The sequence below is a fragment of the Bradysia coprophila genome, unplaced genomic scaffold (assembly GCF_014529535.1).
Source record: "Bradysia coprophila strain Holo2 unplaced genomic scaffold, BU_Bcop_v1 contig_138, whole genome shotgun sequence".
Lineage (NCBI taxonomy): Eukaryota > Metazoa > Arthropoda > Insecta > Diptera > Sciaridae > Bradysia > Bradysia coprophila.
In genome coordinates this window covers 8,678,678-8,706,040 of record NW_023503409.1, presented here as the reverse complement: position 1 = coordinate 8,706,040, position 27,363 = coordinate 8,678,678, and the positions used below count along the sequence as shown (strand labels likewise).

The window sequence follows — 27,363 nt, the reverse complement described above, 5'->3', positions numbered from 1 at the left end:
CTACACTTCCTGAAAATATTTGATTTCGATTTTTCAGGTCCTAAAACCCTAATTTATTAGTAGCTGTTTGGATAAAATATCCAACGAGTGTGTAGTAATTCAGACGAGTTTCACACTTTATTCATAAACGAATAGGTAAAATTTTCAACAGATAGTTACAAAATAGAAAATTTCAACGAGTGTGAATTTTGCAGCCAGAGCGAAGTGAGGGCCTTAATTCACACGAGTTTCAACAAAGCACCTAGCAGGGTAATAGAAAAAAATAGAGTTAATCGAAGTATGCGAATATTTCCATACCTTTTTTTCTTAATGTCATTGCAAAATTACCATTAAGGCTGCCATGGTATTATTGGTATCAAAATACAGCTCTATTTGACGTAGTAAAACCTCTATTACCCTGCTAGGTGCTTTGGTTTCATTCAAGCAGTATATGCAGAAAATATGTCACTTTTGCATAGATTTTTAGCTTTAGTGTCTAAAGCAACTCTCGTTTAAAAATGTAAGATATAGCCCTTTGTTTATTATGAAAATTTATGAATAAAAGGAATGAGCAATTTATTTGAAAAAAGATCATATTTTTGAAAAAATTTTAAAAATCTTTTGAGAAAATCAGTTAGTCGAGGGACTTGACCCACCCAAAAGGTGTAGCGTAGTATTTTCATCTTTTTATGTTGGTACAAAAACTAGCTAAGAATCTAAGACAAAGTCTGACGTCAGACTTTGCTGTTAAAAAAAAATCTTATTTTTAAAAAAAAAATGGAAAGGACCTGCCATTATATCCAGTTCAACGTGGTATTCCTGCCCTCTTTGCAATCTGCAGGGAACTTGATCACAGCCACTAACTCTGAATGCACGAACCGGAGAGCGAATATCACCTAAGAACCACGGACAGCGATTCAGATGACAAAAATTTCTAGTTTACGGAAATTCGTTCTTCACTTACCACAAGTGGTGAAGTTAAGATTAGCAGAAACGCTAGCAACTGTTAACGCAAAAAACAAAACTTGTTTGAACATTTTGTACAAGGAATTACAAGTGTATCACGACACAAAAAGACTGTAACGACTTTAGAGTTATTGAAACCGACCTATATATACCCGCCAAACTCGAACCAGAGGGCCTGGCCAGAGAGGATGGTAAAAGAGTAGACGGAATGTCGCTAATTCCATGGACACGGGGTAGCACGTTGATTTGGGACGCAACCTGTACGGACATCCTGGCCCCTAGCAACTTGCTTCAGCGTGAGAAAAGCTGGTGAAGCGGCCGAAGACAGAGCAAAAAGGAAAAAAGCGAAATATCGGTCTCTCATCAACCAGAATTACTACTTCGTACCGTTTGCGGTTGAAACGCTCGGTCCTTGGAGTGAAGAAGCAATTCAGTTCTTCAATGTCCTCACTAACAAAATTGCAATAAAAACACTTGAACCGCGGTCAAGATCATTTCTTCAGCAACGTATTAGCATGGCTATTCAAAGAGGTAATGCGGCTGCGGTCATGGGAAGCTTTCGGGAATGTGATAAATTAGACGAGGCTTTTTATATTTTATGATGAAATTGTATGAATGAAATTGTATACTTTGTTCGAATGCTGCACAAATAAATCTTTTTGAATATATTCCTGCATACTCAGCGAGAATTTTCGAGTGGCTAGAAAGTAAAGATTATTTCGTCTTATATGTATGATGACAAAGACGCATCCGATAAAACACATTGTAATTTCTTGGAATTTCTCTTTCAAAAATGTCAAGAGATAGACGCTTTAAATTTAGAAACACATATCGGTTGTAACGTTTTTTCCCACTTATTTCGAGCGTTGACAAATTTTATCTGAAAAGTACTTTATAGTGTACGTACATTGACAATTCCAGCTAAAAAGAAATGGCTTACGGTACAAAAGTATTGCTCATATGAGATAAAACAGACTCAAAATTTTTTGCACATCTTACAATCTTTTGAGTTTATTAAGTTACGTTTCAGGTCTTGTTATTTTCTGTACAAAAAAAAAACACCTGCCAACAATAACGCTTAATATTAATTGGATTTACGGTTCGTGCGGTTCGATTCTAATCTTTGATCATATCGCACCATCTTTTAATTAAGTGAACTACAACGCATACTCCAATTATGCGACTATAATATGCCACACTATGTGCGAGGAACGCATACGAATTTAATAACCTGGGGTGGACGTACATCGGTTTCTATTTTAAGCTTTTCATTTATTGCGTCTGAGCTTCTTCACACTGATAATGGCTCCGGTAGAAAATAGTGTTTACACCGCCCTGCGTCCGGTTCAAACTTTGACAAAGGTCTTTGGCTTTTGTACTAACACACGATTGGTACAATTTTAAGATCTTATTTTACTGAAAAGTTATATTTATACTTCTTCTTACCATCCACTAGGAAAGTGAAACTAACAACCGTAGCGTAGTTGGTATTATTCACGTTTCATTCATTTTATTGCTGAAAGTGTTCTTAATCTACTACAACTTGGATCCATCGAAATTCAGTAAAGCGACAAACTCTGGAATACTCAATAGTGGACTGTGGATTCAAACCGAAGCCACACTTGTCATATCCATTATGTATATAGTTATTGGATCCAGGAAGAGCAATGAAATGTGGCAAATACTTAAAGAATTTTATTTAATTGATCAGGATTTTTCTAAATTCTTTTTTGTCAAGTTTCACTACATTCAAGCGAAACAGTACGTAATGTTAAAGCAACAGTCTTTTACTGTTTGTGTGATCAATGAAAGTGTAAAACAGGTATGGTCTATTGTCCGCCCGGAGGACATAAAAATTTGGTTTTCGTACTTAAGCGCACTGATTTTCATATTATTTTGACATAAAATGTGAGTGCGTTTAAGACGAATTCGCCGATCGACCATACCTGTTCTAGACGTTCATTGTGTGTGATCCTCCTAACTGAAAGATTTTTTTTTAGTTGGATTTCATTAATGGTCCTGTCCGGCGTTGTCATTCATTTCGTGTTGATTCTAATAACGTCCTATTATATATGGAACTTACCATTCGAATATTGGCATAAATTGAGCATTTTAGTAGCCATCTACATTTCTAACATTTGCATCTATGCCATCGCAAATCAATATTTCTGTGCCCAATTGTATTTGACATCCAGATTCCAGAACATTAACGACATTTTAGAACAATTGATATTCGACGAGCATATCGATGCTGGCGTACTGCTAATTGAAGGAACAGTTGCTGATGTTTCCTTTATTAAGCCGAAGCTATCTCATAAACAAAAAAGGTCCTCATGCAAAGCAATTTGTTTCCGAATTAGGCAAGAGAATCTCAAATGTCACTAACGAGAAGAGAGCTACGCTTTTCCTTCGGCAGAGACTATCCATAGACATTCAACGTGGAAATTCAGCTTCTGTGCTCGGTACATTGCCGTCAACCCAATCATTGGACGAGGTTTATTATCTTCTTTCGAATGAGAATAAAAAACGATAGTTAATGTTTTCCCCTGATTCTCCTGAATCAGGCCAGTTTCCATGGTTCTGGATAAATAGAGTAGGGTAATTTTTGTTAAGAATAGAAGCCACTCCATGGGTGGAATTTGTGTCATGTACAGGTACAAATTTAGGATTAATTTTAACGAATAATAAATGAAAGCTTATGAATTGCAAAAAAGGTCCAAACTTCAGAACCATTTCAACAGAAATATTGGTGATAGTTTCATTGATCCCAGAGACAATATTAGCAGCATGCGAATACATTATCCATTCGACAAAGAATTTCCACTAGCAATCACAAATAGTTCAGATACTAAATCCGAATCAGTAGTGCAACGCAAGAAACGAAATTTTATGCCATTTTCACAAATTGTTCTTAAAACGTAGGTCAAAGACTATTCCTGATGAAAGATCGGTACGTCGTTGATTTAATTAATTGCATTTCTGATCTCATATTTAGATGCATCAGGAAACTAGCATTTACAAGGTCGTCGTTAATTGAAGACATAATAATCAAATTGGATAAACTAATGGAGTTACACGACCGACTCTGTGACTGCGTCGATCTGGGAAACAATCTGTTAGCATTACAAGTGCTGTTAATATCATTGACCATTTGCGTGTACATTGTTTTTGGTTTATTTGCCAAATATCGGTATGTGGACCAAGAAATTTAGAAATAATTTCTGTATTTACAGAGAGTGTTATGCGGCGCACTGTAAGCTTTGAATTATGTTGATTTCTCCCAAGATGTGTGTGATTAAACTTTCTCTAAATTTTCAATCAAATGGATAAATTATGTTCGTGTTTGCAAACATAAATGCTTTACACAGAGAGCTAAGCTACTAACCACTCCTGTTTCATTTAATGTGATTTTTGTTTGAACTCTCGCAACAGTTTGATTGGAAAGAGATTAGGCTTTAGCTTAAAGCAAAAAAAAAATCAATTTAAATTCGACAAAAATACATGGACGGCCTAATGCATTGCACGCTCACTTGCTATACCTTTTATTGACTCAACATAGCGATTTCATTCAACACAAATTTAGACAGAAAAAATAATGAAAACATTTACGTTGACCAAAAATATTCGATTCACTTTTCAAAACCAGAGTTTGGATGGACTATCAATACGAAGCCGACAGTGTAGCACAAATGAATATTTATTGGATTGTTATATATAGCCTTTTCATTACGATGGGAACGTACATCAGTACGAGACTAATGCAAACGGTGGGTGTTGGGATGTTTAAATGTTACAGTGAACGACATCTCAAATGTCTCACTGTCATTTTTTTCAGAGAATGTCATTGTGAACTTGCAATGACACAATAAAATTCTCAGAAAAATTTAACAGTGAGACATTTGAGATGTCGTTCACTGTATTTCCAGTTGTTTGATGATTTATTGTGGATTTCAGATCAAAGAAACGGCGATTGTTGTTCATAAAATTGCCTGCAGGAACGAGAATCATGTTTTATTGAGTAAGGTATGAGACATTTTTTAGAAACAAAGATAAAACACTTGTGGATGCGGAAACTGTATTTTGTCGGTCAGAAGTACAGAAGTTGTGATGGGCGCTCGAGTAAAGAAAGCCTATAACCTGAATGAAAATGTATCAACTCGGTTTGAATGACTAATACAGACGTTGAGACCATAATTCGAATCTTTTCGGCTTCTAACGTTTTACAGACTGTTGGCATTTCATCGATGAAATAGTCTCAATTTATTAACGTAAATGATAAGAGAATTAACGAATTACGAATTAAAAATTTCATCCAACGCTTTTCCATCGGGTAATGTTCCCATAACAGATCCTTGCAAATTGGTCCTAGTCTTTCGAGAGCGAATGGAACGAAAATGTGATTTTGTCTCTCAATAATTTCTTTATAAAGCCAACGTTTACGAATTGCTGCTTTTTCTGCAACTTTACCAGAATTTTGACAAGATAGGTCGATGTAAGATGAGGCCAAAGTGTCAGAACAAGTTGCATCCCATGACAAGATTTGACCATTCGCCCAAGGTATCAATGTCATACCATCTGGATGCTTGCTGTTCTTGTTATCCAAACCAGGTGGTTCCAATCTTGAAGAAACGTGTGCAGATGCTAACGAGCGTTTTATGATATCGTTAAGTTCAGCATGTCCTGGTAATCGACCACAACTATATTTGCAAGACCATGAATGCCATTCGAATTGACCACTTGTTACACTTGCATTGATGAGGCACAAAAATGTCAAATCCAAATCGTAACGCAATGGAAATTCTGAAAGTGTTGTTATCTAGAAGACACTCGGAACATGTCTTAGAAGGCAGCACTTTCAACCAGCCATTCGATTCTTTACATTTCGAAGCAAAATATCGTGCTACGACCTCTTTGTCAACAAAATCGAACGATGACGTTATTTTATTGATGTTAATTCTGTCCCATTGTTTTTGAATGGAAGGTAATTCGGGATAAGTATCATGAAACTTAGACCACTCATCAACAGCGTCTTGATGAAAGCGAACGTTCAACTCGTCTCAGTCATAATTTGACAAAATAGAATTTCATTATGATAATTTTCGATAGATCTAAGATGATTTAGCTGCCCGAAACGAAAAGGGCTAATTATTCCAATAATAATTTTTCGACTAGGCAGAGATAGTTAAAAATATTATTCGCCGAAAAAGTTCATGGAGAGAGGAAGATAGAGAGAGTGGAGTTACACTTAGACTAAATACAATTCTTAAAAGAGTTCTATGTGCCGAATAAGCACCACCTGATCTACTAACAAACACTTTTTGTATGATAAACAATCAAAAAACATACTTAACAATGTATGTGTTTACTTCAACAGGTAGGGTTGTCTCTGAGTTGTTTAAAATACAAAGTGTTTTTGTTTGTACACCAGCTGGTGATATTTAGCTGGTGCTTATTCGGCACATAGAAATGTTTTAAGAATTGTTAAGAGTCATATCGCCAATACTTCAGGTGATTGGGTAACAAGCGGTCTCCGATTTTAATGAGTGATAGCTCCCACTTGATCATATCGTTTTTCCAAACTCTGTCACGTAGCAAATATTGGTCCAATTGAAAAACTAATTACTGTTCCGGAGTCCTGAGGTCATTTGCTATACGCTAACACTTTATTTGACTAAAATCCTCCGAGAAAAATTTAATAATTTCTCTTTTGATATTGCTAATAGTGGATCTGATATATGCGCGACATATCGAAGCGTTTTTCTATTGCTAAGGTAAAAGAATAGTAGACGATAAAAAATTACTGCCGTAGTACCGTTCCAGATGCTGTTCCAGCTGTAGAGCACTCAGAAAGAAGGAAAAAATCTGCATTTTGGCATCTACTTTTTTTCCAACACTTCTGTAGGCTTGCAGCCCAAAAGTACTGGGTTCATTTATTTGTGCAACGATAGTGGGTGAGGCCAACTACAACACCCCATACTCAGTTCCGCGGAACAACGAAGCTGCAGAGAAGGAGTACTCTCCGAACATTCACTATATTTTTAGTCATAACCATCGTGGATAAACATGCACCAAGCAGTGCGTATACTCTATCTGTAGGTCTTTCCAAGGCCGACAATCGTACAACATTACAACCATTTAAAATAATTTTTTCTTGAGTTATTGTCGAAAAACTGTTTTCGGTACCCTCTCACATGTGATCACTTTTGAACACTTTTCACAGAAAACAATTTTTTTTAGAAAAAGTGAAAGATACGTGTTTCCTAGAATTGAAAGACGAATCCAACGAGCTATCACTCATTAAAATCGGAGACCGCTTGTTCCCCAATCACCTGAAGTCTTGGCGATATGACTCTTAAGCCATGTTACGCCAAAACATCTTATCGCATTGTTCGTTTGCTTTAAAGAGCTCAAAGCATCTTTCGGATTCCATTGGAAAAATATAAGTGGAATTTAAAATAAGCTTAAAGCTCTCGAAAGCCCTTTACAATCAAAGACACAATTGTGATGTGGTGTTTCGGCTTAACACGGCAGCATAATTTAAGATAGATACCAACTCACACTATTGAATATTTCGTTTTTTACTTTAGCTTCACTATGTGTATGTATTGTTATCATATTAGGTACTGCAAGCCTATCTCGTCTATCTGGAATCCGATTTAAATGCGATGAATTCTTTTGAAATCAGACTTGACGAAATTCGACCGAGTTTTCACATGGGTGTTTTATTATCTATTATCTATGCGTAGATAGGTCTTGCTCCCTAGGTCGATGATGCGTGTCGTCAAAAGTCAAAAGTACGGATTATTTATACACATCTTTACGGTACTAGTGCCCCTGAGGGGATAATATGGATGACGGTGGCTTCAATGGAAAGCTGAGCTCGAGTGGGTATGTTAAGTTCATCAAAATATTTGATTTTGTGTCATATTTTGACCTGTTATTTTGTTCCTATTCACAAAAAGTGTGGTCTACTCGACGTCAGCGTTCCAATGAAGGCGGAGTCACACATACTTTCGATCCGATTTCGTCGGACCCGTTTTCAATCTCCAATAAGGGAGTGACGGATCGATTTTTACCGTGATTTTTTGTCACATATCAGCAGAAACACGAAAAATAAGAAACTCGTATATCGGGCATTCTCAAAATATTGTCTCATTTAAAAGATTTTACAAAAAGAAAATCTATGAAAATAGCACTTCCCACTCCATTTCACACCCAAATCACATCCACCCTGAACTTAGTCAAATATGGCTTAACGAAGAAAATCTCGTCAAATCACCAACACAAAAATTTAGTGTCGATTGTGAAAATTGAAATAATTTCGGTGATTTCGATGTGATTTAATACAGATTTTGTGCGGAAATGTGCTTCTTGTGTTTTTTAACAGTTCGCTTAGCGGTTGACTTAAAATATTCGTCAAAGCCACCAAAATGATGAGAAATTCATTATGGCCAATCATGTAAACAAACAACAATATTGTCGTTTGGTGGGATGTGAGGTTCAAAATAGATGACCCAGTAGAAATAAAATGTCGGGGGTAATCTTAAAAATTACGTTTTACCGGAAACACTTTACTTTAAATGTGTGTACGTTTCCGGTGAAATAAATTATTGCGAAAGCATTTAATTAGAGGGGTGTCACATTCCTTAATTCAGGGCAAATCAGCAAAATTTGTAATTACTTTACTCCCCTTACAACAGTTATCACAAATGTCTCAAATGCTGCATTCGAGGAAAACGATAATTGGATGCGGATTGATTACGTACGACTGGTCTACGCTTTTCTCTGTAAGAACTTTTCGTTAAATTTAATTTTATCAAATTCACCTTTGGGCTGCACTAATTTTGATTTTTAATTATTTTTTGTAACGATTAGCTTTTCGGATCGGTGTGCATGTATCTCATAATTCTGATACAATTTTACATCAGCGGAAAATCCAGCAAAAGTCAGCAGTCATATCAATTCAATGAGACAAGTAGTGTTGCATGAAACAAAACAAATAAAATTTAATTCGCTTACGCAGCTATGAATTGGTAAAAATGTAGAAAATTGGATTATATTTACAATAAACAAAATCAACACAAAATTATGTACAAGAAATCACTTAACCAAAAAGTGATAAAACTAAACAGGTGCTGTCGATTGCGGACGACTAACTCAAATTTTACGATAAGCTGAATCTCGCAACGTTTCCTTGTACATCGATGTTGGGACATGGACGACCAACAACGCAATTTATTAGACTAATCACCGTCGTTCACTTGGATTTGTTATATGGTGGCAAAATTTTCCACCACTGGCATACTGGTTGACTGTCGTCCGAACACCATTCGGAACATAAATCCGCCGACAAAGTACAAGAAGAAGCCAACGATCAAAAACTTACAGATTTTATCGACGCAGTACATGCTGGAAATCGAAAATTAATTTTGAAAATCGATTTTCTTCAGTGAAATTACTTGACTTACATTTTCATATGTCTACGGGCAGCAGGTATGGTATCATCTGTTTCTTTTAAAATGTAAAGACGGGCTGCGTGTATACAGTGTTCAAAGTACTTATACAAGTCAATATCTGAAAAGCAAAGAATTATCAGGCTATCACAAGTACAAGAGATGTACGTGGAAGACAGCCATAAGTGGCCATCAATTTTAAACCATTAAAAAACCGACATACCATCATCCTGAATAGCGTATTTCTCCTTTTCGATACTATTGACGAGCGACCGCAAGTACATAACGTTTGCATTATCGAAGTCCCATTGGTTGTTCGCATAATATTCGAGCACTTCGAAACCCTTCTGAACACGTCTCTGAACTCGGCATAAACTGAACGAACGAAAGGGAATAAAATTTCAGTATAACTAGGTACTGGTAGCCCTATCGATTAAATCATACACTGGCGGATAGCGGAGACAAAACAGCAAACAATCGATGAGAAAAGCTGGAACCCAGTGATAAAAGAATGAGCAAATGTTGTGATGAAGACGACTTGTTTTCATTGAACCGCCCGGATACCACAACACTCCGTTCAATGGTAAACGATTGCATACGACCCATCGGCCAATGTTTATGACCTGTTCCCAGGAAACTTTTATTTCGGCTGAACTTGTCAGATGGTAAATGTTCCTATCGTAATCCCTGTAAAATTATAAATTCGGTTAATTATCGTGGGACATGCATGGACTCTAACGAGAAATTAGTCAAACCTGTTTGCCACATAGTTCCAAGTGCAGACCAATATGCCGTTAACGGCAAAATCAACTGGAAGATAATCTCCGTAACCGGATGCATTGCAGTACATTGTTCGAATGACTCCTTTTCCTGCACCGATCAACAGTCCGGTGGGGCCGTTTATGTTGTCTGTCTTTAGTGGGAAACATTTTGTTAGATCTTTAGAATGTTACAGTCAGGCTGATCCAGACAAACAATCGTACTAATGGTAAAACTGTATTAACAAGTATATGACCAGTTTTGATTGTAGGTGTGGTGGATCAGGTGAAAAACAGTTGAAGGAAATTCATGCTGCCCTCTGACTGTATGTGAAATGATCAAAACTTACCCAGCCGGGAATGGGATCATAACGAATTGGAATTACAATAGACGGTCGCAAGATAATGGCAGGCACCTTTTTCGATTGCATTTTCTCCACGACTAATGCTTCAGACAATGATTTAGTGTAGGCATATGTGTTTGGTATATTTCCCAATACTCTGAAAATTGGAGTTGTTGAAGAATTAATTTCATAGAAACAACAGACAGGCAGTCGTATAACCATCTTGTCTTTAGTTAAGATTTTGCTGACTTACTTTTCTGTCATTGCATTAACAACATCATTATCGAGCCACTCAATGGCTTTGATAATTTTGTGTGGATCTGCTGGGGGAGCATATGGTTTCTCGAGTAACATCTTCTCATTCAGATGACAATATGCTGTTGATACATGGCAAAAGAGCTAAAAACAGGCTAACATTAGAGCATGACTTCAAATCAATTCTGTAACTTTGAGACTTACTTCTAATTTCGGACAATTTTCCGCTAATTCCAACATAAGCTTTGTTCCGCGAGTATTAAGTAGAACGGCTGTCTTCAATTCCTCGTCGAATCGTATTGTCGCCGCACAATGATAGATGATCGTCACATTGTCCGCTAATATTTTTCTATCCTCTGCCGATATTCCCAGGTCTGGCAGTGTACAATCACCACAAATTACTTCACATTGATCAACAATCGTTGACACACCACGCTGTTCTTTTACCAAATCGAATAACTGCAAAAAAATATGAAAATTAATCAGAAATATAATTGATAAATTAGCGTTTTCAATTGTCAGCAATTTGTGTTTCCGTTAAATTAAAATACAAAAAAAAAATTCAATAAAATTACACGAATGCATTACACAATTGCGGTGAGTAAAAAGTGTTTCAGAATAACCGTTGACAGAGACCTTTAAAAAGCATAATTCGATTCCGTGTCTTGTCTGCTCATTTTCGGCATTCCACAATTATTTCACATTTAAGCGAAAATAATTCATTCGTTTTACAGTATCACACGACAATCACATTTATTCAATTTGATCGCATGATGATGAGTTATTACACAATTGATATGAAATTCTATTGACATCATGGTAAAGCTAATTGAGCCGACAAAAAACAATAATTCAAATGGGAAATTAACCCATAAATTCGGCGTTTAGTCTTTGGCATTTTTTGTAAAAAGAAAATGTTAAACAGGAAATGCATTAGCATGCATGTATCTATTTCGCTGTTACCTAACAATTTTAACATAATTAAAACAATGTAATGTTGAGAAACTGCACCTAATTACCCATATACCTCTACGAACAACGAACAATCGGTTTATTGCGCTATTAAATGTTCAACATTAGCGGATTTATTAAAACATTAATACCTCCGGTCATGGTAAAATGTTTTCTAACAGAATTGAAAAGAATGGTTATTATGAACATTTCATGGCTGGTTGCGTGATGGGTGTCAGGTCAGATGCATAAAATATAATGAAAATTTTGTTGCGGTCTAAGACTTTTCGAACGTTTTCATCAATTTTCATTTAGAATTTTATTTATTTTAGAAAAACTTGCCATTTTGACCAAGGTGACTTGAAGGTTCACGGTGTGATTGAATAGGGTTTTATTAGGCAAAGAACTTTTTTTTTAATCCGTACCATTGGATGCAGTAGAACTCAGTACACCCAGACTACGGCGACAAGAGTGAAGAAACGATTGGGGCTGTCCCATGAGTGCAATCGGAACTGGACTCGTTAAAATTAAAAAAATGTAACTTTCAGCTGGTCATACAAATGTAAATACAGAGCTAATGAATAGTTGAAGTAGTAGAAGTGTACAGCTAATCTTGACGACATCTGAGTCATAGTCATATCGATTCATGGCTTTCAATCTAATTAATTAACTGAGATTCTAGTCTCACCTTTCCAACGACGTCACATTCGAATCCCTAAGTGTGCAGGTGTGTGGCGAAATTGGATAACGAATACAGTTCATGCACATGCGACGACAAAGATGTAACGTTGAGATCTACTTAATGCCTTCTTGTATAGTAAAATGTATGTTAAAACTATTGAAGTAAAAGATTTTGCACCAATTTGTTGAAAATATTTACAGTCAGAGACAGTGAAACTTCAGCAAGAATTTGCTCCAGCTGTTTTTCAGCTGATACAAAACTACTTATGCTTGCTTATATTATACGGTTGCAGTTGCGACACAAACGCGCGATGTAGTGGTAAAACCGTATAAAGGGACCATTCATAAATGACGTCCATCACTTTTTGGACGTTTTGACACCCCCCCCTACCCCCTCGTCCAATTGTGTCCGATTTCAGTACCCCCCTCTGAATATGACGTCCATTTCACCGTCAAAATAAATTGTGAGACAATTTTTAGCAAAAAAAATTCACTTGACATTTGTCACTTCACGAAGTTCAGTGAAACTTTTACATAGTTAATTCTTCTTTTCATCTGGCAAAGGCGACTCTGTTACGGAACTTACCAGGTGGCTTTACGTTAAAAATGTTTAGCGTCGACAAAGAAAATTTATAAATAAAATCCTAATATTTCATCGGACGTCCAAATGTTTGCGACACCCCCCCCTACCCCCCGTCCGAAAGTGTCCGGTTTTTGTTAACCCCCTCGCCCCCTCAGTACCGGACGTCATTTATGAATGACCCCAAAGATGTATGAAGAGCTTTGATGGTCTGTGTGGATTAGCTGGAAAACAGCTGAAGCAAATTCATGCTGAAATTTCACTGCCTCTGACTGTAGTTCAAACGAAGTAACAAACTAAATAGATATACCGGTGAAGGTATACATCCTCAATGAACCTGCTTCAATCGGGCTGTTAAAAGAAATTGGATTCGTTGTCATTGTAGAAAGAAACGTACAACATTCACATTGTTGACAACGGCCGAAACCTTACATTCACAATTAAAACGGAAATGGCTGAGAAACAAAATGTCGATGCTCAACCCAGTCTTCGAAAAGTTGAAAATTAAAAGCTCCAAACACGAATTCAAATTCCCACAATTTTGTCAATTAAACCGAATTCTCTAAATTATCGTGCTTGATTGTGTTACAGCCGTAATAATTTCCCCAAGCTAATCTGTATAAATCATTAAAAATTAATTTATCACTCAATCAAATACAGGTTTTATTTGCTGTACGCAATGTCGAAATAAAGTACGTAAATTATGATGAAATCAACGAAATCCAAAAGATCAACTATTCAACTAACGAAGGTTGTCTAACGCGTTAAATTCTAAAGACAACGAACTGAAAGAAAAACGTTCATCACCACAATTGGTCATTTCTATCTCACCACCCCCAAATATTTATTTACCTATACGAACTGTTTATTGCTGAAACGTGACTATAAAGAGTACCAAACCGCATAAACTATGCTTAACCTTGACTTAAATTGTTCGTTAACTTGATTTATGTTGCATAATGTTGTAACTACACAAAGCACATAATGTTATGGTATTTATTGAAATAATAAGAAGATGGAAAAAAACCCATTTCTCATGGTTTTTTTTTCCTTTCTTTCATCATTCATAATTTCTTGATGTGATCTTTTAGCAATAATACACTGCATTGCATGTAACCGCCATACATAACACACTTTCTTACATCTATTCGGTGAAACAATTTTTATATTACACGCTGTAAACCATACAAAGCCTACGTACAGTATTCCTTTCGTCTATCATTACATTATTATAAATAATAATTTTTTCCGTATACTCTCGACAACCACAACACAGTCTGAGACCTATATTCGTTTTACATTCAATTTAATAATAACGTTGAGAGTGATGTATGCGTGAAGAAAATCGATTTATTTATTTAATTCAATTGACTTTGGTTCGCAATTGATTCGTTAAATTGGAAAAGTATCAATGTTAATTGAACGTAACCAATAATAACAATTATCTGTTTGGTAAACATTTGAACTAAGTTGAAAAGGTTGTGTCAGGGTGCAAGTTGCAAACTACGATGTCTAACATTGTCATCGAAGGTGATAGCAGATTGTGAATTTGCTTACAGATATTTGTACAAGCTATTGGTAAAAAAATCTAACCTAAACCCATCCAACCAACGTAGCACATCCTGGAATCATGAAAATGTTTTCACGAATTTTCATGCATTTTCTGGGTTTTCGTGTATTTTTAACCTGTTACAGACGGCTGTCATCTGTATCTGTAATCGACAGCGACAGTAATAATAAATGACAAAGATCGGACTAAAGATGTCTCATATAGCAAAAAGCATATTCAAAACAAATGAAGTAAAAGATTCCTGAAATCAATCTCTGAAAATTTCCGATCAAATGAAGTAATAGATCACGAAACAGTGGTCAAAACGTCCTACAATTTCGTACGACATTGTGCCTGTCTAATGGCACGGATTCGTTGTTGATGTGATAAATGCTGATCAATTCATCTTTCGGTTTAACAAGTATGAGACACAAAAGCCAAAACTATAGATCAGATAGTAAAACTGTTAACATGCCTGCCGTCTGTGGCTAAGATTCAGGTTAAGATTCAAAAAAATCGTGCAAACTCGCGAAAATGGATAAAAACGTTTTCACGATTACAGGCGTAGATGAGAAAATTTGTTTCCTTTGTTGCGGGAAATAATGTATTAGCACACAGTTAGCGTCAGTGAAAATGAGACATGAATTTGCTTCAGCTGATCCACTCAAACAAACAAAATAACTCGTGCGTGTAGCTATTTTTTGCCTGTATAAAAGCACTTTTGTTTCTATGAGTGGACTAAATGAAACAAATTCATATCTAAATTTCCTTGACTATTGTATAGTGAAAAGAGGTTAAAGATGTCATTTTTTGGATGATTTATAGGCCTTGGTAGCCAACAACACCCTCGGAATGAAATTTACAACTTTTTCCCTTCATAAAAATTAAGTATTCCGTTAGCTGCATGTACTACAATGTTTGCTGAAGTTAAACAAGGCTTCTCACGATAATAGCGGGCTTCAGCTACCGCAAATATGGGAATGTATAAGTACAAGCAGTTGAGTATTGTAAGATATGGATATGAAATGCTTCAATGGTGTACAAGATATTTTATGATATAAAATTAGATTAGACGATTCGAAAAGGCAAATTACTTTTAAATTCAATTGAAAATGAATTCTGTTAAAAGGAAGTTATTAACCCGCTAATCTATTTCCATTCAAAGTTCAATAGATAGTGGTGAAAGGGAACAACACTGACTAAAAATTATTGTATCAAATGCAGCACAGTGGAAAATGATTTTCTTTAAATTTTCCGCAGATTTTCTGAAACACTCTTAATCGTCTTGAACATATTTTTGCAATATAGCTTCGACAACTGTATTGTCCGCAAATAAACCTCATTTCTAGTAGAATAATAATAGTTCAATTCGGATGGTTTTACTTACGGGATTATCAAATATTTCCAACAGTCGTTGCTTCGGGTCTTTGCCTTTCTTCGGTCGAACCATCATATAAATTTTAGCAATCGTTGGACAGTACCTTAAACATATAAAAAAAAATTGAAAAAGTGTCTAAAAAAAGCGATCCATTTCCTTACCTCAACAATTTCTCGACCAAAACTTTACCGAGAAAGCCCGTACCACCAGTTATGAATAAACATCGACCGTGAAGCATCCTTAAGATACGATCTTCTGTTATGTCAGCCATGTCAGCTATCTGAAAAATAATTTAATTAAAAAAAAAAAATCAATGTTGACATTGCACATAATATACAAAATGCGGATTCTTGTTGGTTTAATTAAAAAGAAATTGCAAGAAACGGTATGCCAATTAACGAGTGTAACACTTAATTTTACGTGGCTTTGCATTCCATTATTCATGCCGCTTAAATGCGAGCAGTATCAAGGTTCGGTGATGTGCAATAATTATTAATTATGTTTTATTATCGACTTCATTCCAATGATTTGTGGCCGGTAATTTAGGTGTAATTTACATTATAATTGCATTCAATGAGATGAGCGTTTTTTTTTGAAAATTAAAGAAGATTGAGTACTAAGCACAATGCTTAACTGATCTGACCAGAGGGGCGAGATCATCAACAACACAGTGAATTTAATTTCTCAATTCGATTGACGAAAATGAAATGAAATATTCGCTCATCATTAATTGCCACACATTACGACGATTGTAAGGTTTACAACAAGGATCATTAGAAATGGTAAATTTACATAAAACTGAATTAATTGAATTTTGGTGCGAACACTCGACTGTTTCATAAAATTAAATCACTTTTTTATGTTCGTCTTTTTGGTATTTGTATTGTTACCTCTCCTCGACAGCAATCACCGGAATTGTTAGGAAATTTTAAGGTCATTATCATGATTTTGAAGAAAAAAAAACAATCAACCTTGTGCTGCTCTCATACTTCGTCTTCTTTCGCCACTTTATTTTTCACACAAATGCTTGAGAAGTCTAGTGTTCCGGTAATGTTTCGATAAAAAAAAACTATTTTTTATTGCCAGTCTGAATAGGTCATAACATCTGTTTGTGCTATTTTTATTCAAATTGTATTTACCCAAACAAAGCATAGTAATCTATTAACATTAAAATCTCAACTTTGATTTCCAAGGGTACAACAGTCCGATTTCCATAATAAAGAAAAAAAAAACCTATTTGAGACACACATTACAACAAACAATCACATCTCGTGAACTCATCGTGTGAACGAACGTGTGCCACCATAAAATGTTGACTGTTGACATGGTTAGTATCATCAATCCAATCATTTCAGAATAAAGTTGCATCATGGCCTTAACCGTGTAAATGTGTTGATAAAACCACGGCCTATCCTTCACAATAAACAATACCAATACCTGTACCATCAAAGTCCAATCAGCTCACAATAAAATTCAGTGCAATGAAAAGCCACTCTAGCTACGTTCTGGAACCTTGTAAACATTTCTACCTCACACACAATTGAGTATAGAATACAGTGCAAAGAACTTTGTATTCATTCTAGACGTATAACCTTGTAAACATGTCTACCAATTAAATACGCTGAGATTAAATGCACCGCAAGGTACTCTTGGTTTAATTCTAAACGTGTAACCTTGAAAAAGTGCAAGGTACTGAAGATTGCATTCTAGTTGGCAAACCTTGTAAACAAGTCGACCGTGGCATCTGATTCAATAATCTCTAAATAGAATACAGCACAAGCAGCTGCAATGCTTGATGAAAGAACTTGTAGATGGCAATAAGCTTAAAGTGATAAACAATTTAAAGAACCTTTTCCTCCTTTCACGACAACTCATATTACCAACAACAGGCATTTAGCACGTCTGATAAAATTCGTATTCTTAACAAATTAGTGGTTTTAACTGCGACTTTTTCGCTTCTTTTTATTGTTTTAAAGGTGCGATTTCATTTACATTTTCATGTGTCTAATTGGTATGAGACTCTTTCATGTTTACCTTCTTCGATGGTAATAAAACTATCAAACAAAGTTGTTTAAAAATAAATTCGTTTACTTCCGCAAATTTATTTTAAATATTTTGGATACATTTCAGAAATATGAATGAAGAGCAAACAGAAGACTGCGAAAAAAAAAACAAATTTATTATTTAAAAACCAGTTGAGATCGTAGCAAATTGCTACAATAGGCCCCGCACGGTCTCGTATAAATAATATCGTACGTACGGATATATGCAAAGTGCCATAGATGTACTCGAAATTGGGTAAGATTTTTCAAGTTATGTTTTTCACAACCAGCAAGAACAATTTTTTTTGTCTTGGATAGTTCTCTACCCTTACTTCATGCTCGGACTTCCGAAAGTTACAAGCGGCACATTAAATCTATTAACCCGTACACCTATAAAAAAAAATATTTGCGTATGGTAACTGTGCTGTTCATTTTACAACACTGCTGACCATTATTTTTCGGCATATCTGTATATTCTACGTAATTGTTGAATATTGAACGGAATGACAGTTCTATGTACAGCTAAGATGTACTACTGCACTGTTAAGTTACCAAATGTACTTGTCGCGAATTTGTACAGCAGATCAGTACATGATTTTTGACAGATCCAAAGTACTATTGAGATGTAAAATGTACGATATATCTGAACGAATGACAGTTTGAATGTAACTCGTGGTAGCTGACCGAATGACAGTTTGAATAATTCAAATTGAATGTAGGTCGTGGAAACTTCCATAATATCAAGACTAAAAACTGCATGAAATTTCAAGACAATTCTAGATTTTTTCGTAATTCATAAATTCAGCGGTGAATAAATGAAATGGAATAATGAAAGCTCATGATTTTTTTTTAGTATAATCGATGGTAAAAGCGACGGTAATAGCAGATTTTCTGATGCCTATACTCGCATCTTTTATCCTTCCGGATATCAATTTAAAGCATTTCATATTCCTTATGCGATGGAATCTTTGATGAAATCAAATCAAAAAAATTTAATACTAACTATTTTCAGGGTCAGTAAAATTTCTATTAAAGTACGCTAAATGTAGAAACCAGATTTTATGTAAATAAGACGGATTATGTGCATCTGAAGTTTTATTAACGCACCGAGTTATACATAAATAACTATTTTCGTAAACAAATTATAGATTTTTTCCAAGCAACAGTTTCGCCGAACAAAATGATCCAAGCACGAACCGACTATTATCATCAACTATAACTATCACCGACTACCGTCATCTATAGAGAATCATAACCTAAATATTTTTTCATGTTACTACTGACATTTTCTTTCTTAGTAATATTGAGGTTATAGTCTTATGGACGACAATAAATTATTTTAGTGTTACTTCTCGCTCAGTGATTTTTGTCCACCACTAAATACGTCGAAAATTATGCCGACGAAAGTCCTGTTTTCTTGTTGATCAATAAAATAATTGTAAATGACGATAAATTCTATTTTGGATATCAACAACTTAATACAATCCGTTTTATCAAGAGGTAAAAGGCTTTGAAAGTTGTTGTGAGGAATTCTTTTGAAAATTTACCTATCCAAATAGGACCCATTTCGTCTATGATGGATATATACATGGTTTGAAAGGTTGCCCTTAAATCTCAAAAAAAGGCCTCAGATAGTCTCTAGTCACTTTTGGTTGCTAGTGGCTGACCTTAGAAGGTCGAAAAAGGAGGTTTTTCGGACTCATTTTACGGCTGCTAAATGTGAGTGATCTGGGTGGGAGTGTGCTCGTTGGAAAGCCGAAGTCAAGTACTTTCAGCGCATGCCTAGTTTGGACTAAGTTCGGACAAACAGTTTCAAAAAATGAAAACTACTAATTAAAAAAACACATTTTTCGAAGAAAATCAAATTTTCGGGTTTTTTCAATTATTTTCGATATTTTGACATTACATTACAGCACAACAGTATAAGAATATGAGAACTTTTGAAGTTCAATTTCACAATACTGCTCAACTGAACATTAATGTTCAGAAAACAAGTACTATGGAGTAGTACGATATCACAAGATCTCTTTGACATAATGTTTGCCAAACACAAGTTCTGAGTTGGCGCATGAGTAAGGTGGTGGACTAGAGTGTCGGAGGTTATGGGTTCTAGCCGCAGTTAGCGCCAATTTTTTTTTTTTTCAATTTAGTTAATTTAGTTAATATAATTTAACGTACTAAATAGTATAACAATGAAAAATGGTGAATTTTGACTATATTTTTTGTACAATTTTTAATTTTGGATCAGGCAATCAACGTTCGCTCAACTGTACATTTATAAAGCTGTGCTGTAAATAGTACTGCTACGTTAACATAATGTACTTGTCGCGAATTTGTACAGTATATTCGTACAAAGAACAGCTGAGCTGGACAAGATTTTTTTAGGTGTAGCTTCCTATGGGTGGTGTTAATCGATTGTGTGCTTTAAAGCTCCACACAAAAGTTATATGGAACGAATACGAAAATTTACCTTCTCTAATATAGCGTTAAAATGGTATTGTACCGGTTGTATAGTTTGGACACTTTTTTATTGTCGATTTATGCCTTCATTCAGTGGCGAAGATTTGTTACTCTTTCCATAATTCTTTTGTTTTACTCGGTATGCAAAACAGCGTAAGGATTCAATTTTACAGGTCATATGCCATGTAAAACAAAATGTTCTGAAGAATTAACAGAATTTTACCCCAGATAAATAATAGATAATGCTAATAGGTGATGCAATTGTAGATGCCAACCAGTAAATTATTAACTAAAAATACGAACTGCTGATACCACTTACCATGTAGTTTGAATGTAACGAGTTTACACTGAATAAAGGAATAAATTGACAATAATGAAGTTCCGCGATTGAACACAATTTAAAAGTTTACTCTCTAGTCAGGTAGATGTAGAAAAACCAAGAAATTCGTTTATGTCAAACCGTTTTATCGCCAATTGAAGGTTATTGCTAATAATATTACACCAACATTACAGCTTAAAGCCTAGCTTCACGTTAGACGACTGCTTTTTTATCAATTTCTACCTCATGCGACTTGTTCCTTTCAAGATTATAAATCGATTGCAGTTTTAATTACCAAATGCATATTTGGACTATGCGGTTTACATTTACGCAACTCATAGACCTTGTAGAAAATTGAGAAAATTGTGCAATATAACTGATTAATTGATATGGTGTGTATGGTACAGTGCAGACCGCAGAGTATATAATATTAAATCGTTTGAAAGGTAAGGCGCGGAAAACCAGTTGCAGTACAGCAAGTTCAAACAATTTTTGTGAGAAATATACCCAATTAAATGGGAAGTACACCATAAATGTAAAATGTTAACCTAGATACATTACATTATGTACGCTAACAAGAAACTGAGGAACTGAACGATGAACTAAAATTAGTTATGATTTTTGAATAACTTAACCATTGACGCTGCTGGTAGGTTTCTGATTTTTATTTATCTTTTTCTTAGGAGTCTTGCAATCGGTACGTTTGTTATTGCACTTCATCATCGTTTCGGTTTTCTTTGTTTTTCTCATGGGATAGATTACGTAACCTGTGTCAGGTGCACATGTGTAAATAATCAAATTTCTTATGGTTTGATTGGTTGCATTGCCCCTATCTAAAAAGTGATGTTAATCTCGTATCTCAATACACAGAAGATCTTAGAACATCAACATACCTTACATTAGTTTATGTTAAATACAAAAATCTTTGCAGAGTGCAGAGTTCGATTACTATATTTTAAAACATGCAATTCCATCCATGCGAAACAACCATTCATAAATTTTTGATGTCCGTAATTACAAGCCATGAACAGATAATAACCCAAGCCTATGAGAATTTTAACGAACCTCTCCGCACACTTTATCAGTGAGGGATTCTTTTGAAAAACAGCCTACCGAAATCGGACGCATTTTCCAGTGGACTTTTTTCTATATGCCTAGAAAGGTATTCGACCCTAGAAGCCAAAACCACGTTCAAAAATATTCTTCGAAGTTTGTGTGGCTGGTGAACGGTGATCAAAAACCGAAAACTTGCACTTTTCTTACAAAAATTTCTCCAGTTATACGAGCCGTACGGGGTCGTGTGGGGTGTCATTAGAAAGGTAATCACACGTACTATTGAATAGGGACTTATTGTGTTTAAATTCATCGACACTGAAATATGTGCAGTTAAAGTTTTCGACCGAAGACTTACACTGTTCTTACTGAAATTTCTCGAGGTACACAAAACGTACATGGTCGTGTAGGGTGTCATTTGACAGGTAATTTAATGTGCTTTTAGGCCAAATAGGGTCTTATGTGGTTTGGATGCATCTACGATGAAATATGTACACCTAAACATTTCAACTTCTCATAATTCGTCGTAGATGCTTCCAAACCTCAATAAGACCCTATTTGCCCCGAAAGTACATGCAATTACCTTTCTAATGACACCCCACACGACCATGTACGTTTCATGTACCTCGACAAATTTCTGTAAGAACAGTCCCTATTCGGCTCAATAGTACATGTGATTACCTTTCTAATGACACCCCACACGACCCTGTACGGCTCGTGTAACTGGAGAAATTTTTGTAAGAAAAGTGCAAGTTTTCGGTTTTTGATCACCGTTCACCAGCCACACAAACTTCGAAGAATTTTTTTGAAAGTGGTTTTGGCTTCTAGGGTCGAATACCTTTCTAGGCATATAGAAAAAAGTCCACTGGAAAATGCGTCCGATTTCGGTAGGCTGTTTTTCAAAAGAATCCCTCCAGTTTGATTTCAGATGGTTTCTTATAAAAAAAACCTTTTTGCCCTTGGTCTTTATTGATAAACTGTTATATCCACTCGACTTCCTATTTAATTTAATTATCGAAATATTTACTGAGATTAATATGGTTACACGTTAATAGATACCGGTTTTGCTTTGTACCATACGCTAAATCGGTACAGGTTTAATATAATGCTGAGCTCGAAGAGATTCGTAAAAAGTGAATTGTTCATATGACTGAGAAATGTTACAGTCACTATAAATCAACCAGCTTCTAGGTATATCATTATTGTTGCAGTCGATTTGAGATCGCCTGATTTTAGTTTTATCAAGAATTTACATGTCTAGAATACGATTTCAATCCGTTGTCGTAAGTTGTGACCTTGTGGAAATGTATATTTCTACAATCCATCGGGTAACATCGAATGGAAAAACCATTTTTTTTATTCTTCAATATTTGAGTTTTTAATTTTTATAGTTAAAATCCAAACGGAAGACGCACGTCGATGAGTTAAGAGAATTGTCTATTAAATTTTATGAACGTAATTGCAAGACGTTGCGGTATCAAAATAGGTCAGTCTGTCGCAATTTATGAGGAAGTTTTTTCTTCTTCTTCTTTGTCTTAGATTGCAGGTGTAACAAATGACTTCTCATCAATTTTTATTCTGCCCCAGAATGCCTACAAATTTGCTGAAGAAAGCTTTGTCGAAGTGAAGCTAGTAAATTTAGAAAAATGTTTTTTTTTAAATATAAATGTGGGACGAATAAAGTGCGAATTTCAATAATGGAAAAAGTGGTTGTCTCGTCAGAATTTCATTCAAAAATAAACAATCAAAATTTGACCGAAAAAAATGTGCTTACAATCGCTTTGACTCAACGGTAACAAGAAGCTATCACCTACTCTACAGAAAACGTGCGTTCCATATACAAAATATATTTAATTGATTTAAAATTGTTTAGCATCAACTCAGCATAATTGTTGTTATTATTAAAAGTCGATTTTCCAACTTTAACACATTTTATTACTCAATTTAATTAAACATACAGTAAACCGGTTGATCGACAGATAAAACATGAAACGGAAAAGGCCAACGCACCGAAATAATCGTAATCCAATAATTTAGTGTCCGACGGTAACGGAATTGATATTACCACAATTCATACCGAAACAGATTGAAAAGTTGCTCACAGTTCTAGAATCTAGATGGTAGACTCTAGTGCGTGAAAAAAAATGGTAAACTGTTTTTACCTTCAGCGAACAACTACTTTTTATTTGAAAAGTAATTCAAATTTTTTTGTTTAATTAAATCTATATTAATTAGCGTAAATTCACAAACATACATGTACACGAATGTTACTGATGGAACCACATAATCGTGGTAATTTGAGGGCACCTTGAATTTCTTAAAGGAAAATCGATTGAATGCTGCTTTAATGTTTGCTCGGAAAATATTTTGTTAAATAACTGTTTGCTTAGATGCCTTACGTAGACACCGACAACAAATGTTCGGTACTACCTTTCGAAAAGACCATACCACAGTTTCTACGGAAAATATAAATTTAAATTGTTTAAGGCCATGGATAACAACTACATGAGTTGTAAAGAAAAAAAGATATTTGTGATGCAACACAAAACTAGAACTATGCTTGTCATGTCTATTAACGCCAGACCTGGGTTCTCAATCTGAAACACTTAGTACTAAGATTGAGTACAAGCAGGGCCGGACTGGCTACCAAAAGGCGCATCGGGTACATTGGCTGAAAAAGGCTCAGAGGCGCTTAAATAAACTTTACTGGTCTGAGGTGCGCCAAAAAGGAAAAGGCGCATCGGGCATCGCCCCGTATAGCCAGTCCGGGCCTGAGTACAAGTGTTTTAAGTATTATGTTGATTTACAAAATCAAAACACGCCAAGCGTACTTTAACCTTATACTCGCAGGAATAATGATTACGTGGAAAAGACTCAGAAGAATAGAAAAGTTGTGTCACACCATATGTTTTATCTAACAGGTGTAGGTTACAATAATAAATATTGAAGCGAAAAATACATCTGGCTAGAATTATAATTAGTTTCGCTGTTTTCAATTCAATAAATTTAAGAAAATTATTGAGACACGAAAATTTTAACCTTTTATCGGTTACTTCAATTTTGCATGTGGGAATGGGGGATGCATCTTCCTACAAACTCATAGTTCCTACATTTCTGAGCTTTCGAAAATGAACCGTTTTCTTCTTCAAGGATCTGCAGAACAATTCCTGTCGTTATCAATAATAGCTGACTCAAGAAAAAGTGCTGATTCAACTTGTGATAAGGCTTGATTTCCACTGACCAAAAAACCATTCCGTTTAGCTAAACCACGGCTCTTTTCTATTGTTTGAAGAGTAAACGGAGTACTTTTTCGTATGTGGAAATCAAGACTGACAGTAAACTATTTCATTTTTGCAGATCAAAGGGTCGCCGGTAACACAGCATCGACATCTTCAATTGCCTCACAACTACAGTTAATAACAGTTCAACAAAACGAAATTCATAATTTACATTATTTTGCATAAAATATTGTTGAAACGTCTCTGAGGCGATTTTTAAGAATTATTCATCAAAAATGGTGAAAATGTATTCGAAAGTAATATAAAATAACGAAATTCGGTGTTATGCTGTCCAAAATTGAAATTAGAAATCTTGTAGGAAATGTGTAGGACTTAGTCCGTCTACTTCCATATTGAGTGAAAAAAAGATTGGAAACAGATTCGAAAAGAAATAATTTCAAATTTTTTATTTTTGTATTTTTGTATTTTTAAAAAGCCAACCCAAAATAGTCAAAATTAAATTTATTCTTAGTTTCGTGTGGGTGTAATCTTCCGCGTGTGTCTATTTTTTTTACAAATTGTATAACGTCTCATTTTATAGAGCGGAAAGATTTTACCTTTTCGTTAAAAATTTACTTTTTCCTAAATTTGCGTCCGACAAATATTACATTTTACCCTAAAACCAACAATTAAAAATCCAACTAAACAAAATTCCGCTTAGTAATGGTCTGACGTACAAAACACTCTGTAAACAATTTACTTAATTAAATTCATCACGAAAGAGTTTTGAGATTGAATTTTACGAGATTAAGCTGAGGTAATTCATAACACACATGCTTACAACTTCAGGTATTTTTATAACGCTCTACCATGGCATGACTGTGTCTTGTGCACAGACAACCAGGAGAATGTAGGCTGGAATTTCTCAATCATTCAAATATAAATAAAATTTTGTAATAACTAATCGAACGAGTAAAATTTGAGTAGAAGAAAAAAAAATTATCGAAAACTGGTTACCAAACATGTGCAGAGTTCAAAAAGTAATATGTCATCATTCATAACATTCATAAAATGTGTCATGTCATAATTTACGACTTAAGTCAATGAATTTAGGAATTAAGACAAAGATCATAAAATATGGCACGTATCGTACGATCTATCATATCATTATATTATTGTCATCGGTCGGTACTTACCTAGTTTTCTTTATTTTAGGTTTACAAATTTTTCTCTAAAACCACAGAGTACTATGACAATGGCACTTTGCAGTTTGGTGAATTGAATACGTTTGAACTTTCACAAAAAAAAATATTTTTTATTTTTGGTATACGTAAAAAGGTAAACTTTGAATGAATGAATGGATGGGCCAATTAATTAGTTTTCAATTAAACGCGTTTGATTAATGTAAACAATCAATTTGAACGACTTATTACCGCAATTATCGTACACGGCGCTTTAATTTTGTCTCTCTTGTTAATTTTTCTCGTAATAATAGTACTTGTAAACAAATTAAATTTTTAAACTAAACATGAAACAAAATAATCGCACGCAAATGTTTCGTATACCATCAATTCGTTAGCCAGTATGTATGCTTCTTAAGAAATCACGAGACACGTTTCAATTACTTGAGTTCCATCAGCAAACTAATTCCCAGTCTGCGATGCGTCGCTTTATTCACATAGAGTAAAAACAACACACTACTTAACAATCTTACTCACTGTCGTGGAACCAGCTAAACAAAAAGAACTGGTTTCTTGGCTAGGTATCCAGATATATTGTGTCGTCACTACTTTATACGCGATTTCATTCAGAATTTATTGTTAATAATAGTAATTTTGTTATAAACAATTCGATTGTGCTTGTGTGCGTGTTGCCAATGAGCTTTTTAAAAGCTATATTAAAGCTATTTTTGTGTGAGTGTTTGTGTGAAGCAGCTTAATATCATCGCAAAGGAGGTACTCAAGACGATATAAACAATGGACGGGGCATTATGTAGCACTTCTTCTGCTGTTAATGATTTACCTACACAGCGATCTACGGTTCGTCTTTTATGTTGTTTGTTATAGGTTTTACATGTTATTGTTGCAATTTTTGCAATTTTACATTTTTTATATTTCCAGATAACAAAACTCGACTACCTACTTACATCTGCACATTGTCTGCACATCTATATTGATTTTATTCTATAACTTTTACTAATCTCACTCATATGACTTGACTATATTTTCATTCGACGAGCTCTCTAATGTCAGTGCTTTCTAACAGTGGGAATATTTCGCCACAAACACCCACGAAATCATTATCTATAACTCACTTTTTGTGTGTCTTTTGTGTTTGTACTGTTGTTCATCTGAAGTTACAACCATCCGCATTGTGT

General features: G+C 35.0%; 1 protein-coding gene across 1 annotated transcript; it reads right to left on the bottom strand.

Moving 5' to 3' along the window:
- Window positions 1–8,945: 8,945 nt before the first annotated feature.
- On the bottom strand, window positions 8,946–26,683 carry LOC119073937 (putative fatty acyl-CoA reductase CG5065). Its single transcript, XM_037179812.1, has 11 exons — window positions 26,183–26,683; window positions 16,056–16,174; window positions 15,904–15,997; window positions 10,960–11,214; window positions 10,754–10,899; window positions 10,507–10,657; window positions 10,154–10,311; window positions 9,843–10,085; window positions 9,622–9,773; window positions 9,414–9,519; window positions 8,946–9,354 (listed from the first exon to the last, which is right to left on the bottom strand). Exons 2-11 carry the CDS (start codon window positions 16,163–16,165, stop codon window positions 9,216–9,218), a joined length of 1,554 nt encoding a protein of 517 aa, XP_037035707.1. The 5' UTR covers window positions 16,166–16,174; window positions 26,183–26,683; the 3' UTR covers window positions 8,946–9,215.
- Window positions 26,684–27,363: the final 680 nt, after the last annotated feature.

What these genes read in the sequence shown, in the direction of transcription:
- LOC119073937 (XM_037179812.1), bottom strand. Translation starts at nt 16,165, where the DNA reads ATGGCTGACATAACAGAAGATCGTATCTTAAGGATGCTTCACGGTCGA. An exon ending in TTGGTCGAGAAATTGTTGAG is followed by an intron (nt 15,998 to 16,055) that starts GTAAGGAAATGG and finishes TATATGTTTAAG; the next exon opens with GTACTGTCCAACGATTGCTA. An exon ending in GCCCGTAGACATATGAAAAT is followed by an intron (nt 9,355 to 9,413) that starts GTAAGTCAAGTA and finishes TTCGATTTCCAG; the next exon opens with CATGTACTGCGTCGATAAAA.